Source organism: Mastacembelus armatus, chromosome 6, assembly GCF_900324485.2.
Source record: "Mastacembelus armatus chromosome 6, fMasArm1.2, whole genome shotgun sequence".
NCBI classification, from domain to species: Eukaryota; Metazoa; Chordata; class Actinopteri; order Synbranchiformes; family Mastacembelidae; genus Mastacembelus; species Mastacembelus armatus.
The window spans coordinates 3,877,807-3,893,837 of NC_046638.1; the positions used below are offsets into that span (position 1 = coordinate 3,877,807).

At 39.7% G+C, this 16,031-nt stretch overlaps 2 protein-coding genes across 4 annotated transcripts; both read left to right on the forward strand.

Annotated features, from left to right (window-relative positions):
* Positions 1 to 39: 39 nt before the first annotated feature.
* On the forward strand, positions 40 to 6,468 carry samm50 (SAMM50 sorting and assembly machinery component). Of its 3 annotated transcripts, XM_026312119.1 has the most exons (16): positions 40 to 312; positions 434 to 621; positions 1,760 to 1,870; positions 2,000 to 2,101; positions 2,202 to 2,289; positions 2,463 to 2,569; positions 3,015 to 3,145; positions 3,445 to 3,532; positions 3,801 to 3,929; positions 4,174 to 4,245; positions 4,347 to 4,433; positions 4,675 to 4,745; positions 5,119 to 5,186; positions 5,270 to 5,425; positions 5,676 to 5,817; positions 6,322 to 6,468. In XM_026312119.1, the coding sequence occupies exons 2-16, from the start codon at positions 601 to 603 to the stop codon at positions 6,365 to 6,367; spliced, it is 1,419 nt and encodes a 472-aa protein (XP_026167904.1). In that variant the 5' UTR covers positions 40 to 312; positions 434 to 600; the 3' UTR covers positions 6,368 to 6,468. The 3 variants fall into 3 exon arrangements, with proteins under 3 accessions (XP_026167904.1, XP_026167903.1, XP_026167905.1); XM_026312118.1 differs by having other exon boundaries at positions 40 to 621; XM_026312120.1 differs by having other exon boundaries at positions 40 to 621; positions 5,279 to 5,425.
* A 462-nt stretch (positions 6,469 to 6,930) lies between these two features.
* api5 (apoptosis inhibitor 5) lies at positions 6,931 to 14,687 on the forward strand. The gene is made up of 14 exons (XM_026312390.1): positions 6,931 to 7,215; positions 8,437 to 8,598; positions 8,755 to 8,848; positions 9,235 to 9,300; positions 9,504 to 9,655; positions 9,855 to 10,061; positions 10,462 to 10,566; positions 11,376 to 11,465; positions 11,976 to 12,157; positions 12,332 to 12,425; positions 12,533 to 12,589; positions 12,790 to 12,869; positions 12,982 to 13,124; positions 14,021 to 14,687. The coding sequence occupies exons 1-14, from the start codon at positions 7,144 to 7,146 to the stop codon at positions 14,095 to 14,097; spliced, it is 1,581 nt and encodes a 526-aa protein (XP_026168175.1). The 5' UTR covers positions 6,931 to 7,143; the 3' UTR covers positions 14,098 to 14,687.
* The last annotated feature ends 1,344 nt before the right edge of the window (positions 14,688 to 16,031 follow it).

Here is a 16,031-nt window from a genome sequence, read left to right on the forward strand (position 1 = left end):
TTGAACAACCCCTGGGATTATCTTTGAGGCTGACCATCTTGTAAAACAGTCCTTTTTAAACATATGATCCTCTAGGCCAAAACACTCAGAAATCTAAAATACATACTCAAAATTACACAGAACACTCAGTACTCTTGTCACTGTAACATGTTCTCATGCAATAAGTTGTCTTTAGTAACAAATCAATGTAGTAATGTAGTGTGTTACTTAAATCTTTTACTTTCTTACTTCACATTGCTTGTTAGGTCTGAGCAGTAGTCCAAACTTTAAAAAGATTAAAAGGAAACACAGTAAATCATCAAATTTGAAAAGGTACAATCATTAAATATTTATATTTAATCACAGTAAAATCAGTAGTAGTGGTAGTATAAATAGTAGTACATGTAATGTGCATTTGTTTTTCAATATTTCATATATTTTTTCCTTGCGTTAGTTTGTTGAACACGCACCAGCAGAGGGCGTGGTGAGGAAGTGACATGGCCGCCTCCTTATACGGAGCTTCTTCTCCTTTCTCCGGTGACTTGTAGGTTACACTAGTTTGAGTTTCTCCAAGCAAAGTTTCGACTGTTTTTAACGGGACAACGCCCGGCGGAGCTCAGCATGGGCACCGTCCATGCCAGGGTAAGGAAGAGTCCGGTGAACGTGTTAGCTGGTAGTTTGACCTCTCTGTGTGCTCAGGCCCATTGCGTTACTGTGCAGGCAACACAAACCAGGCTCAGGCTCTGACTGAATGAATCTCCTTCTAAATGCTTTCAACGTCACTGCTGTGCTGTATGTTTCACACACACGTCAGTAAGATTAGAATGAGATGCGTATGGTTCCTCCATTGACTGGAGTCTGCACCCTGTGTTTACTGCACCCTGTGTTTACTGCACCCATTACAGTTGCTGCTGGACACTTGTACTCGAGTGCAAGTAGAAATACTCTTGTTACAATCAAGTTCATGTGTTCAGCAGTTTAGGTATGTAGCTACTAATAGCAGCAAAACATACCCAAACGTATCACGCAGAAGGTTTTATTTCAGAATAATCAATTTGATGCTAATATATTGTTATTCATTATTAACACATCAATATATCAGCACCAGTAATGCTGCAGCTGATAATGTGCAACTTCTTCTTTATGCTGTATATTGCCTGATTGTTCTGTAATCATAGTTTATTAGTTGTTTATTGTTGAATATAAGTTATATTTTGTTTTAGTCTGCAATACAACTAAAGCTGGAAAATAAAGTAGAGTAAAAATACAGTGTTTCTCTTAATAAAGGAGTGGAGTAAAAGTATAACATTAACCTTAAATCTTAGTACATGAGTAAATGTACTTTTGACTACTGCATTTTCCTTAGAAGGAAAAAGGCTGTGGCCAGGCTTTTAGAAATACAGAGGTCATTAAAGGTTTTAAGCAAGTCCAACAATATAACAATAATGATAGAAACCAAATCATTGCTCAGTTGATTGATGCAAAAATAAAATTCTAAATACAGCAGTTGTGATAAATCACTTAATTCCTTCAGCAACCTTTGCAATTAAAGTAGTGACATGTCAAGCATTCTTTGATACTAAGTGACTGTAAGCATGAAATAGGCACTAGGTTTCCCACATTTAATAATGTAGTTAAAATATGATACAGAATTGTGTGTCACCAACCACAGTGTATTTCCTGAGTTTAAAAAATGCACATTTTGTAGCATTAGATGCAGATTTCACTGTACAAATGCTGTTAGTAATTCTATGTATTTTTCTCATGTTTTGTGCTGCAGAGCCTGGACCCTCTGCCCATGCAAGGGCCAGAGCTAGGATTTCAAGCAGATGACATTGAGGCTCCAGAGACTGAGCAGGAGTCAAAGCAAGAAATTCTTGAAAACAAGGATGTAAGACTTGTTTTGTTCTAGACACTAATTATAGAAATGAAGACTCTCAGCGAGAGCAGCCCTCTCTTCAAACTGTGATAGGTCTGAATGTTCTTAATATTCCTTATGCTGTCTGTCTGATACCATCAGGTTGTTGTTCAACGGGTGCACGTAGATGGGCTTGGAAGAACCAAGGAGGACCTGTTGACTTATGAAATCGCAGACGTTTTCCAGGCAAAGAACTTGATTGATGTACGTCCATGGGTAGACAGCTGAACTATCTAATGCTTGCTGGCTTTATGCTTGTGAATAGCATTTACTGGCATTTACTGAGATTCAATTTGTGTTGCAGGTGATGCGAAGGTCCCATGAAGCCCGACAGAAGCTGCTGCGTCTTGGGATTTTCCGAAAGGTTGAAGTTGTTATTGACACCTCACGAGGTACTGTCAGTCACTGCTGGTTTGGAAAAATAACAATTTATTGAACCACAAAAACGATTAATTTTTGTGTAGAGCGATAAAAATGGCTTATTGATGATTGTCTGTTACTCACATGAGTTAAGTAATTGTTTAAATCTAATAATTCAAATCTTCCGTCTGTTTTTTCCTCTCAGGTGAGGATGCTCTACCTAACGGCCTTGACGTGACGTTTGAGGTCACGGAGCTGAGACGGATGACGGGCAGCTACAACACTATGGTTGGAAACAATGAAGGAAGCATGGTGAGTGCTTCTTCTTCTTCAGTGGCAGTTGTGGCCTAATGTAACCCGAAAGATGTGGGTTTGAGTCTCAGGACCAGCAGGAATTGTCAGTGGGGCGGAGTGAATAGCCAGCTCTCTGTCCACCTTCAATACCACGAGTGAGGTGAGACCCTTGAGCAAGGCACCGGACCCCCAGTTGCTCCCCGGGCGCTGCAGCGCTGGCTGCCCACTGCTCTGGGTGTGTGTTCACGGTGTGTGTGTTCACTGCCGCGTGTGTGCACTTTGGGATGGGTTAAATTCCGAGTATGGGTCACCATAACTGGCTACACAAGTCATTCATTATTCTAATATTTATATATATTTGTTTTATAAGTGTATGCCATTTCAGTAACAGTAAAACACCATGGTGCTCACATCTGTATTTGCCTCTAATGCAGAAATATTTTCTCTGTTGATTTAATTACAGGTTCTGGGCCTGAAGTTACCAAACACATTTGGTCGGGCTGAGAAACTGACCTTCCAGTTCTCCTATGGCACCAAAGAAACATCCTATGGCCTGTCCTTTTTCAAACCTCAACCAGGACACTTTGAACGAAAGTAAGATTTGAACCATTTTACAAAATAAATGTGTCTGCTCTCGCTGTGGGAAGACTTTTACTTTTGATAGAAGATATGAATTTCATATTATTTCCCTCATTAGCTCAGTGGTGGAGGTTGGACAGTAGGAACATAAGATGACTCTTGTGCTACTTGAGCTTTAGATTTGGGTCCATCATTTAGGTGGTAGAGTGGATGCCTGCGCAATCTATGCAGTAACTGTAGATGGATATACTTTGTAATCCCAAAGGAGTCCTAAGAGGATATTGACATTTCTTCTTTTCTGTTTTCACTTTCAGTATCTCGCTCAATATGTACAAAGTAACGGGTCAGTTTCCATGGAGCTCGCTGAGAGAGACGGATCGAGGCATCTCTGCAGAAATGAGCGTAAGTATTTTTCTCTGTGTGTCTCTTTTCAGTTTTTGTGGAATTAAAATGTTTTTGTCAACAAAAAAAGTTTTAATTTACTTGCCTCTTTGCACATGGATGAAGTGAATTAACACATTTAGACAGTGTTTTGACATGAAAGACAGATTTTTATTAAAATCGCTAATAGCACTGTTAGCTTTTCCAGGACTTTGTTTCTTTCTTCTTTTAATTATTCTTCTGATGTTTTACTGTTACTATGTTCTAAACAATCTGCGACCCCACACAGTTCCCTGTGTGGAAGACCAACCAAACCCTAAAGTGGGAGGGAGTTTGGAGAGAGCTGGGTTGTTTGGCTCGCACTGCTTCGTTTGCAATCCGGGAGGAGAGTGGCCATTCCCTCAAGTCCTCACTTTCGGTATTTGTCTCTTATTTTACACTGAAATTTTACTCTGGGCTTTGAAATAGCTGTGGAGTTTCACACACTCCTCTGTCAGGGAATTCATGACAAAGCTTTTTTTTTTTGCACCACAAACTACAGTAATAAATGGTGGGTGTTATTTATGTTAAATGGTGGCAGAGATCTTAATATCCAGTTAGCCACTGTAGTAATAAGTCAGTATTTAACAGCAGTTGTGTAAACTGTGCTATTTTATTTGTAGCATGCCATGGTCATTGACACCAGAAACTCCTCCATCCTTCCCAAGAAAGGTGGTCTGTTGAAGATCCATCAGGTTTGTTATTCACTACTAAGTCAAAGCTGTTTGACATTCTATATAAAATACTGTAACTGATTTTGTACACCAGCTTGATGTCTCATGTTGTGGTTGTGTAGGAACTTGCTGGTTACACCGGGGGGGATGCTAGTTTCCTGAAGGAAGACTTTGAAATCCAGCTCAACAAAACACTTTTCTGGGACTCAGTGAGATTCTACATTTTATATTTCTGCAGTTTAATAAATTATTCTTTTACAAGTCACTTCTTGTCTCGTTAGCAGAAAGATTAACTAAATGACCACCAGACTAACATCCAGAAACCTTTAGTTTAGTTTAGTTTAGTTAGTAGTTGGCAGTCAATTCTTTTTACAAAGCAAAAACTTGACATACTTCTTTAGTTTTTTTGTTGTTTCTGTCATTAGTCATCTCTTTGATTTTCTCCTCCAGGTCCTTTCTGCCTCATTGTGGGGCGGGTTGCTCCTACCCATTGGAGACAAGCAAACAAGCATAGCAGACAGGTACAGAAATACAGTAGACCAGCCTATCACCATTATCAACTAAACTATGAGATTTCTGTCTGACATTGCTGCTGATACTGCTGTCCATGTTGGTATCATCAGGTCAGTCTACAATAATGAACTTTCAGTTGTTTATAGAACATCAGCATGTCCTTGTGCGTTTCACCTCACACTTTATTTTTGCCTCATGGCCACTCTCGAGCTCTTCTGTGCCTCTGGGGAAGATGCACCTGATAGTTTAAAAACCTCTGAATCAGTGTAGCCAAAAACTAAATTAAATTGAAAAACTAGTTGTAATGTTTTAATGAATTCACACAAAACTCCTGACTGCGTTATGTATTGTATGTTTTGTGTGTCTTTGTTGACCTCCTAGGTTCTATCTAGGCGGCCCCACTAGTATCAGGGGATTCAGTATGTACAGTATGGGGCCCCAGAGTGAAGGTGAGACATTAACTTGGCTCAGCTGCTTGGTTAACAGACTGCAGTTTGATGGTTAATTGAAAGGTTGTGTGCTGATATTACTGGCATGACAGGTGACTACCTGGGGGGGGAGGCCTACTGGGCTGGGGGCCTTCACCTCTACACCCCTCTACCATTCAGACCAGGCAAGGGGGGCTTTGGTGACCTCTTCAGAACACACTTCTTCCTCAATGCCGGAAACCTTTGTAACCTTAACTATGGTAAGTAGTTGGAAACATAATGGGCACTGATGTAATGATGGTTAAAGGTTCATGTTTGATGGAACAAACCTTGATATTTTGACTGAATTTAGCAGCACTGGTTCATTTTAAATGTGTTACCTTTCATTTACCTAATTCAGGCTAGAAAGCTGAATTTGCTTAATTTGGGCAAAGCAGAGCCAAAATTATTTCAACAAGATTTTGCAGCAGTATTCTGTGTGGCCTGAGTTCTGTGTTTGTTTTTACCCAGGTGAGGGACCACAAGCTCATCTGAAAAAACTGGCAGAATGCATCCGCTGGTCCTATGGACTGGGCATAGTGCTGCGTTTGGGGAACATTGCAAGGCTGGAGCTGAATTACTGCATTCCTATGGGAGTCCAAAGTGGAGACAGGTTGGACAGGTTATATTAGCTACAGTAGCTATGATGGTCTTTGAATCTGTACCCTTAGTTTTCCTTTAACGTGTAGTGTAACTAGTGTAAACAGTAACTCACCCATTTATTTGCAAGTGTTAAATACACTCAAGAACCTATCAGGATAAATACAGTAAATACTAAGCAATGCCAAAAACTTGATCTATTAAAGTTTGGGAAGTTTATCCATCCATCCATTATCTGTACCTACTTATTCCTGATTAGGGTCACAGGGATCTGCTGGAGCCTCTCCCAGCTCTCTTTGCATGAAAGGCAGGGGTACATTGGGAAGTTTATAATCAGGCAATAAACAAAAGCATTTTCTCTACAATTATTTAGCCATTTGTGATGACATTACACATAACAAATAGGAATGGTACTGTTGAGAGACCCGTGTTCTATGTTTAGTGTTTTTAGTGTTCTCTGGAATCAGTCCTGAGCCTTGTTTAGATTTGATAATGATTTTAGCTACTCTGTTTGCAGGATATGTGATGGGGTCCAGTTTGGGGCAGGAATCAGATTCCTGTGAAACCGTACTTCTTGGATCTGGAGCATCCTTGTGTTTCAACATGAATTTGCTTGTACAGAATTGTTGGAACTAATTAGTTTAATAAAAGCGTTTGCACTGACTTTCTGTTTTGATATTTTCTTTGTGTCCACTATCAGGGGTCAGATACACTCCCAGAGTTTATTGAGAGCAAGTTACTTACATACATCATATCATGTTAGGATGAAGAAATGTGTATCTTGTAAAACCCAGCCTCTTAAGAGATGGACAAATTTGTCTTTCAAGCTGTATCAATAGAAATGCACATAGGAAGAGTGGTGCTATTTTAAAGCTTATAATGGTCACAACACACACTCGTTTGATATTTTTCTGAACTTTTACAGAAATAATAATTGAAAAACTTAATTTTTAAAGCATTTTTATTTTACCGCCCAATACCTTTGAGCACTAGATGCAATACCAGTTTGAAAAAAAAAAAGAATGGGCTGTTTTGCTGCGCACCAGTTCTGCACACACTAGTGTCACGTGTGTTGTGACTGTCGACCCGATTCGCCAAATTTGCGCATGCGCAGTATTCATGGTTCCGTAGCCTCCACGCTACATTGCAGGAACACTGGTCGTTCATTCACGAGCTTCTAGAAATTTCACATTCCCGTCCCTTTTCTGCAGAACATATTTCCCGATTATAAGTCGTCGTTTTAGCCGTAGTCGTCTTCTAACGGAGCAAAAACGACCCGAGAGGGTTTTTCTTCTTGCTTTTATCGGCGGTCTGATCTGTGAGCTGCTGGCGCACGCTGATGGCGGTCACTATCGAGGATCTCTATCGTAATTACGGGATCCTTGCTGATGCTAAGGACAACCTCAGCCAGGTAAATAAAAGCTCGTCTGCTCATCAGTAAACAATGTTGAAACAAGAGCTTTGTTGCTTTGGCACAGGACCTTGTTTTACTCGCACCGCTGATAACTTTGGAGAGTTAAGTTACGTAACATTGTTGTGTGGTTGCTAGGCTAGCTAGCTAGCTAGCTTCTGATAATGATAATTTTCGCCTTTACATGCTGACTGCGTGCGTTTATTGTACACACGTTTTTTAAAAGTAAATTCTATTGATTCTGAAATTCGAAGAGACTCCAAAAATACCGCGGTTTTATTCAAATTCACCGCGGTTCTTTGCATTCATTGTTTCCTGTTATCAACTCCAGTTTGTGGCTCTCGCATTTACGTATATTTCAATATCAGATATACAAGGTATCTGTGAAAATCACAGAAGGTCGTTGAAAAATACTTGTGTGCAGATTATTTGTTTTGTTTCTCCGGGTAATGATATATTTGTTATATTTCATGATAACAGAATCCTAAATAGACTTTCTCTGTTGTCGTTTGCAGTTTCCTGTAATAAATGAATGAAGGGCTTTAAATGTTAACTGGGAAACGTTGCATTGCATTTCTGTAACATTAGTGGCCTCACAGGAGTGTAAAATCAATGCAGCAGAGCCTGAGGTATTAGACATGACCCTGTAGTGGGTCGGGTGTCAGAAAATTTGTAATCCTACATTGCCCACAATGCAACATCATTCTTGTTACAGGCCCGGCTTCTGTGGTAAATGCCTGCTATTCTCTCCCTACGTCTATAAAGCAGGTTTTCTATTCTTAGTGTCTGGTCTCACGAGCAAAATAGTGATCACCCTGGGGGTGCCATCTGTGATTCTCAGACTTAAGAAAGTTCCCTTCAGAACCACAGGACCTCATCCAGTTGTTTTCACAATCTGAGGAATACTCTCCATAATTTCTAAACTGAGTTTTGTCTGTAAAGAGTGTGTAGCACCTTTTGGATGCATTGATAAATCGAGTGATCGTACACCAATGCAGTGTATCCCCAATCCAGTTACCCTAAGGTACCCAGCTGAGCAGCAATAACTGTTAGCAGAGGTGCTTGGCTGTATGCACCACTGTCTTATTAAGTGCTACAAGACATTGAGCTTTGGACCAAAGATACCTTTTGTCTAGAACTCATGCCATTTTAATAGTGCCATGCTGCTGTTATATGTTGTTGCATATGTTTACTGATAGACCCTTTATATTGAATTTGCAGCACAAGGATGCCTACCAAGTAATCTTAGATGGTGTGAAGGGTGGCCCTAAGGAGAAGCGCCTGGCTGCACAGTTTATTCCAAAATTCTTCTCCAGCTTTCCAGAACTGGCTGATGCAGCTATCAATGCTCAACTTGATCTATGTGAAGATGAAGATGTTTCTGTGAGTATTAAAGGAGATTTTTAAAAGATAAAAATGCCCATTCTTCATGTTTGTAGGGTTATCTGGAGTTTCTTTTCTTGACTGAAGGTTTTTGCAATTTTCATTTTTACTTTATCCTAACTTCCTCTACGTTTGTGTGTACTTGCCTTTGTCCAGATTAGACGGCAGGCCATCAAGGAGCTCCCACGGTTTGCAACTGGCGAGAACATCCTCAGAGTTGCAGATATTCTCACTCAGCTTCTTCAGACAGGTATTTGATTGGGTTGGCTTTGAACATGAGGTTTGCAGCTGGTGATAAATTTCATTATTGATTAATCTTGTAATTATTTTCTTGCTAAATTAATAAATCATTTTGTGTCCATAATGTCAAAATAGTGAAAATGCTTCTTATAATTTCAAATGATCAAAGGTGTCATACCCAGTTTTTTTTTAAATTTGTACTACGGTTCAAAGTAAAGCAATTGTTTCACACTGTAAATACAGCCATAGTATTTATTACTACAGTCTGTTTTTATCTGTATACTTCTCTGGTAAGTATAGTAGCTTCTCAGTTTGAGCAGCACATTGGCCTCTAGATTTTGATGTGATATTTATTTTATTTATTCTTTAATTTAGAGTCTTTTTTTGTGGTTTCAGATGATACAGCTGAGTTCAACCAAGTGAATGCAGCACTTCTTTCTATCTTCAAGACTGATGCTAAAGGTAAGTGCTGCTTTCCCCTGCTGAGAGAGAAATAATTCTCCTGTGTTCTGATTGTACTGTTTTGTCAGAGTGAGATTGTCTTATTGTGTATGTAATAATTTTTGCATCCCTAAATTTGGTTGAGGTTTACAGTCACATTAAGTTAATAATTATTCACTTGCACTAAGATAGTCCCGTCCCGTCTATTCTTGGTTTTTGTCCAGGTACTCTTGGAGGCCTTTTCTCTCAGATCCTGCAGGGAGAGGACATAGTGCGGGAACGGGCCATTAAATTTCTGTCCACCAAACTGAAGACCCTTCCTGAAGATGTGATGACGAAAGAGGTGGAGGATTATGTCTTTGCAGAGACAAAGAAGGTTGGCATATAGTGTGGAATTGATTAGTGTCTTTGACCACTGCTGAGTGATCTTTTTCTGTGTCATTACATTAAACTACATCACACTGTAAATTGGGAAACATACACTTTGATGTATCTGGTGGATGCCAGTCTTTATAAAAACAACCAAGACCAAATGTTGATGAGCGTTTCTTCGTCTCTCCCTGTTGCTTCTTCAGGTGTTGGAGGATGTAACAGGGGAGGAGTTCGTGCTGTTGATGCGTGTAGTATCGGGCCTGCGGGTTCTGCAGACAGTGAGCGGGCGGCAGCAGCTGGTGGAGCTGGTGGTGGAGCAGGCTTTCCTGGAGCAGGCCCTCAACCCAGCCGATCCCGACACTGTTGACCGCCTGCTCCAGTGCACACGCCAGGCCTTGCCCTTGTTCTCTGTGAGTAAAAAAACAAACTTCACATCACATAATGTTTCAGCATATAATATAAGCTTCTGTTGTGTTGGTCTTTTGCTAAGTGAAATGTTGGTTTTAATTTACTTCTTTTTTTTTTTTTTTTTTTTCAATTTTTGACACTATAAAAATGCCAGACAGTAATGATGTCCTTGAATCACTTGTCAAAACATCCAATTTACTGTTACATGAGACAAAATGACAGCACTCATTTACTTTTGAGAAGCCTAAATGATTAATCAATTGTCAAATAGCTGCTGATTAATTTGCTGTTAATCAACTAGTTTTTCTAACTTTACACACAATGCACATTCTCTGTTGGTAAATGTATCCATCTTACTGTATTTGATCTGTGAATTAATCGTAGTTTCTACCTGTCTTCTAGAAAAATGTCCATTCCACACGTTTTGTAACCTACTTCTGTGACCACGTCCTACCCAACCTCAGCACCCTGACGAGTCCTGTGGCTGAGCTGGACATTCAGTTGGAGGTGAGTGCCTCTTTTTTCTTTCTGGAACTGTTAATGAAAAATTCCTGAGCTTTCCTATTTATTATTGTAGTCTCTGTCAGAGAATCACACTGTTTTTATGTTTAATGTAGATTTAGCCTCAGATGTTTATTAACAATACTTTACAACTGTGTTTGTTGTAATATTGTTACTGTTATTGTTTGGTTTGTCTGTGAACAGCCTTTTCTTATTGGTACCCATGGAGTTATACTTATTGATAAATACATTCATAAACACATCTACACAACATGATAGTTTGTTACGTACTATTATCCTGCGCTTCTTATAAATGATGAAGTGGGAGACTTAGTGTTTCCAGTTTATTTTATTCACAGATTACTGAAACACCTAAATGCTGTTTACTGTCCTCATCAGCTGTCTCTTGGGCAAACTGTAACTATTAAGCATTGTTGCATTTTTATTTAGATGCCTCCTAAAAACTTAGAATAGCGCTGCATAAGAACTAAATGTTTAACAAGTGTTTACAAGCTATTGTCCCCATTGGACAACACCAGTTTCCTGACCTGGATTTACTCATGCTGAATCAGCACTTCCTTTCCCTAGAGGCCTGACAACTGTGGCCACGGGTATGAGGTCAATACTCCTAATGTCTGACATTTGGTGAGCGGTTGTAGTAGTAAACAAAGTCAGCGTGGCAGCCACCTGTCAGAGGTGTCAGCCAACTGCATGTTGTTAATGGGTCATTAGTCTGCAACACTGTTTCTCATTAGCAGTGCACATTACACTGTGTGAGGGGACCTGCTAAGCTGTGTGTGTATGTGTGTGTGTAGGTGCTGAAGCTGCTGGCTGAGATGAGTCCGTTCTGTGGAGACATGGAGAAGCTGGAGGCCAACCTCAACATGCTGTTTACCAAGCTGCTGGTGAGAACCTGTTGTTATTGGAAATGGAGAAATGCAAGTCTAAAGTGAACATGAAAATTAAAATACATATTGAGAGTTTTCCCCTGATTCATTCTGAGATGTTACGACTCCTAGCTGTTTTTTAGCATTTATGTTGTTGCGCACATGCATCATAGCAGTTCATAGTGTCTGTTGGTGTGTTCAGGAGCTTGATTATTCACTTTTCTTGGTCAAATTGTTCCATCTGGTTTGGGTATTTGAACCAAGAACAACCCTCCTTTGTAACAGCCTTCATTTTACAGCTACTACTAAGAGTTGTTGAATTTATTGGAATGTCTTTACAGGTCGATTTATAAAATACAAAGAGGTTATAATCAACTAACTGTTACCATTAGTAATAACCATTGCCCTGCCCTCTTACGATGGCTTATCTTATTGTTTTGAGCAACAAATTTGCGTTTCATCCTAGTTCAGGCTTCAGAATAAGAAAAGGGTTTCTGTTGTTTCTCATGTTTTTCTCTGTTTGCGTAGGAGTTCATGCCTCTGCCACCAGAAGAAGTGGAGAATGGAGAGAACTCAGCCAGCGAGGAGCCCAAACTGCAGTTCAGCTATGTAGAGTGTCTCCTATTCAGCTTCCACCAACTGGGCAAGAAGCTGCCAGACTTCCTTCTCGACAAAGTGGATGCTGAGCGCCTCAAAGACTTCAAGATCAGGTGAGGGAATGGCACAGGGAGGCTCCTGGAGAACAGTTATTAAAACGAATGCTAAAGTGTGAGAGGTTGAGTATGGAAGGTATGTTTGATGGTTTAACTAAATCTACAGAAAAGCTCTCCTTTGTCATTTGTCTAAAGATGGCCACATTTCACATGTGCTCTGTGTTTCAACAGGTTACAGTACTTTGCCAGAGGCCTGCAGGTTTATATTAGACAGCTGCGAGTAGCGCTGCAAGGCAAGACAGGAGATGCTCTGAAGACAGAAGAGGTAAAGATTATTGTCATCTTATGTTTGATGCTTAGCACTGTTTAACATTTATTGTTGTATCTGCTGGAAAATCTCAAAAACTAACGTGTGTGTGTGTGTGTGATCAGAACAAGATCAAAGTGGTGGCTCTCAAGATCACAAACAACATTAATGTCCTCATCAAGGTAAAGTGTTTATCACATACAGTGCCCCGTCTATGATATAAAGCCTTGCAGCTCAATAAAGTTGAGTTTTTATCTGCACCGCTACTTAAGTTGTGTTATAACATACAATGGTTCTACTTTGTGGTCGTTTGGAGAGAAGGAGATCAAAGTGTGACCCGTACCAGAACAGTGGTTTGTGTAAAACTTTACTTTCTGTGCAGGATCTCTTCCATAATCCTCCATCATACAAGAGCACAGTCACTCTGTCCTGGAAACCGGTCCAAAAGACAGAAGCAGTAGCGTAAGTCTGCTCCTATGTCTCTACTCAGGGCTGCTGGAAACACTTTGAATTCATCAGATACATGCAGCAGCGGTAGGTTACTACTTGCCTACTTCTCTTTCTGTGCTCATAGGCCCAAGCGTCCGTCAGGTGAAGAGATGGGCTCTGGTGGCACCACAAAAAAACAGAACTCTCCATTGCCCCGGAGGGACGCACGGCAAATCTACAATCCCCCCAGTGGCAAATACAGCTCCTCCATTGGCAATTTTACCTATGGTTAGTAGCACTCTGTTGTACCATTTGTAAACATTTGTGCAGCATGTTTACCATAATTTTATAGTGCACATTAGATAATGTGACAGTGGACTAGTTTTCTGGTGTGTCAGGGATTTTTTTTTTTTTTTTTTTAAAAAGGTTTGACTGACACAGAATTCTCTTGAAACTGTCTGACATTTATTAAAAGCATATTCTCCTGAAAATACATCCAAAGGTTCAAATATTCGTCCTCTGCAGGTTTCGAGATGGCTATGAAAAATCTGTAGCTGGTTCATTAGCAAAACAGAGAGTCCACTGACAAAGTTGATACAAAAAAGGATCAGATTTGTCAAAATGCACTTGCAGCACTTGTTTACCCTTTTCAAATCCTTTGAACAGCCTGTGGAACCGTAGCACTGCGTGAAACCTAATGTAGTTTTATGTTCCTTCTATGTAACATTACAAAATATCATAGCATACAGTTAGTGTCTCCTTATTAGAGCATTTTCAGTACTTCAGGTCTCTTTCAAAAGGATTCCGGGTATAGTCATGTTATCATGTTATTTTAGATATGATCTCATTCGAAGCTCTGTTACAAAAATAACTACTTAATATGAAAATGTCAGTCAGAAAACATGATGTCAAATGGGCAAATATAGTCGCGAGATAAACGAGCCATGTTCTGTGACTGTATTGGTGTGTATGTTATGAAAGAAATTGCAGATATTTTTGAGGTTATTTAGTGTGTCCACCAGGGGGCACTGTGAACAGCGCTGGTCAGTACCTCTTCTTCAAAAGATTTTTTTTTTTTTTTTGACCTAAATATAAATATCTGCCTTTTTGATCATTAAATATTGGTCAGGCTACAGTAATTATATGTCCATACTGATCAGTTTTTTCCAACTTTGTGACTCCAGAGCGTGGCGGCTTCAGGGGAGGCAGAGGCCGAGGCTTCGGAGCCAGAGGCAACAGGAGCCGAGGTCGAATCTACTAATCTACACACACACACACACACACTCAGAGTACATATTTCTCACTGAACTGCATCACATCAGGATCTTTTCCACACCAAGAGAGACTGTTTGTCACCTGCTCTTCAGTTTGTGGGTTTTTGTTTTTTTGACTGGTCTTCATTTGTTTTATACTTTTCAACTCACAAATACAGATTTTGTTATTGGAGGAGAGGTGGGGGTTTGGTTTCTTCTCTTTAGGATACCAGACAACAGGCTCAGGCTTTTCTATCTGCCATCTCAGCGTTTGCTCCCTGTATTCCTATTAGCCAAGGTGATAGTTCAAGAAAATCTTAAATGTTTTTTCCCTCTTAATTTTTTAATTATTCTGTGTATTTTTGTGAAACAAAAGACTGCCAAGTTGTAACTGATAACTATTTTTGTCAGATTGTTGTAGGAAAAGATAAAGGTCCTTTTGTGTTGCAACATGTTGATGAATGCATTTCTTCTACCTTTTTATTTAATCTTTTCTTTTTTATTAGAGCTTTAGTTGAATTGACAGACTATGCTACTTTGTATGAATCAATGATGTTGTCATTGGATTTTTATCATAAACTTGTATGGAAGTATGGAACTTTTGTCCGTTTATTAACGCATTTCTCTGGTACTTCAATTACAAACCTCAGTCAAGATGCAAAATGTCCATGTTCAGAACATTTGCCAGACTTTCTCTTCTCCATCCATCCACCTGCTCACCTGCTAATTCATTGTTTCTCCTCTCCAGCCTCCTGCCTTTCCTTTCCCCTTCAGCTTTCATTTGTACTCCCTCTATCTGTACCAACACACAGTGAAGAGAGGATAAATTTAGTCCACAATCTGGCATCTACTGTTAGAGTAAACACATACACAAATGTGTTTTTGCTGTTTTCTACATGACTGTCAATCCCTTCAGTCCTGTGTGAGTGTAAGAAGGCGTGGTGGTGTCTGCTTTGAAAAAAGTAGAATGGAGCTCTCAATAATTGAACGGGCTAAAAATAGTTGCTGCCATGTTTAGAACACACTTTTTTACACACACTGGTGGTGGAGGCTCTGCTTGCTAAGTGCATGTTCAGTCATGCGCACATTTTCTTACAAACCTCTTTGTGCTCCAACACTGATCTTTCATCAGTTGCATTCATTCCACTTTTAACACACAGTAATATGACCTGGTGTATTCCTAAACTACCTCATGTCATTGTTGTTGTTTTTTTTTTTTTTTTCAAAATTCAGCCCACAACACCCTTTTACATTTTAATATATACTCAGTATTTACCTGCATCTTGGACTGTATATGAGCAGCACAGCAATTAGACATAAAAGATGTTTTGTTTTTCTGATGTAGCCAATCTCAGCTAAAGGCTGAACAAAACTAAGACTGTTCATAGCTGCCTGAAACCAGATCTGACCCGTCTTCCCTCATATTTGGATTAAATCATGAAACAGAATTTTTCTTGTTATCCCAAATTTTGTCTCATTAAACTAGCTTTTACTCCAAGCCTTAATCCTAAACTTTCTGCAGAAAGAAAAAACAAGGAACGTCCGATGGCACTATGAAAGGTCCCAAACTGGTTCTAGTTGAGAGAGAAGACACGCACTGATCCCTCTGTGGGTGCTACAGGTCTGATTGTGAAGACACGTGTGTGCTGGTGTGTGTAGGTGGATGCTCTGCAGGAGGAGGAGGAGGAGGTACGCGCAAACTCTCAATTTTCTCAATCGACTGTTGCAGCGTCTGATTTATGAATACTTTTACCTCAGTGAAACAAAGCATACACTACCTCCAAATCATTAATGTAAAAGCTGCATGTTCGTGAAATCAGCCCCCCTTCATTTAAATACTTTACATCTTTAGTATAATATAAACTGCAAAGAAAAGCTTAAGGTTAGTGCCATTGATTAGTCATGGTCTGGAAGATGAACCACAAGTTAACTTTATGGTCCT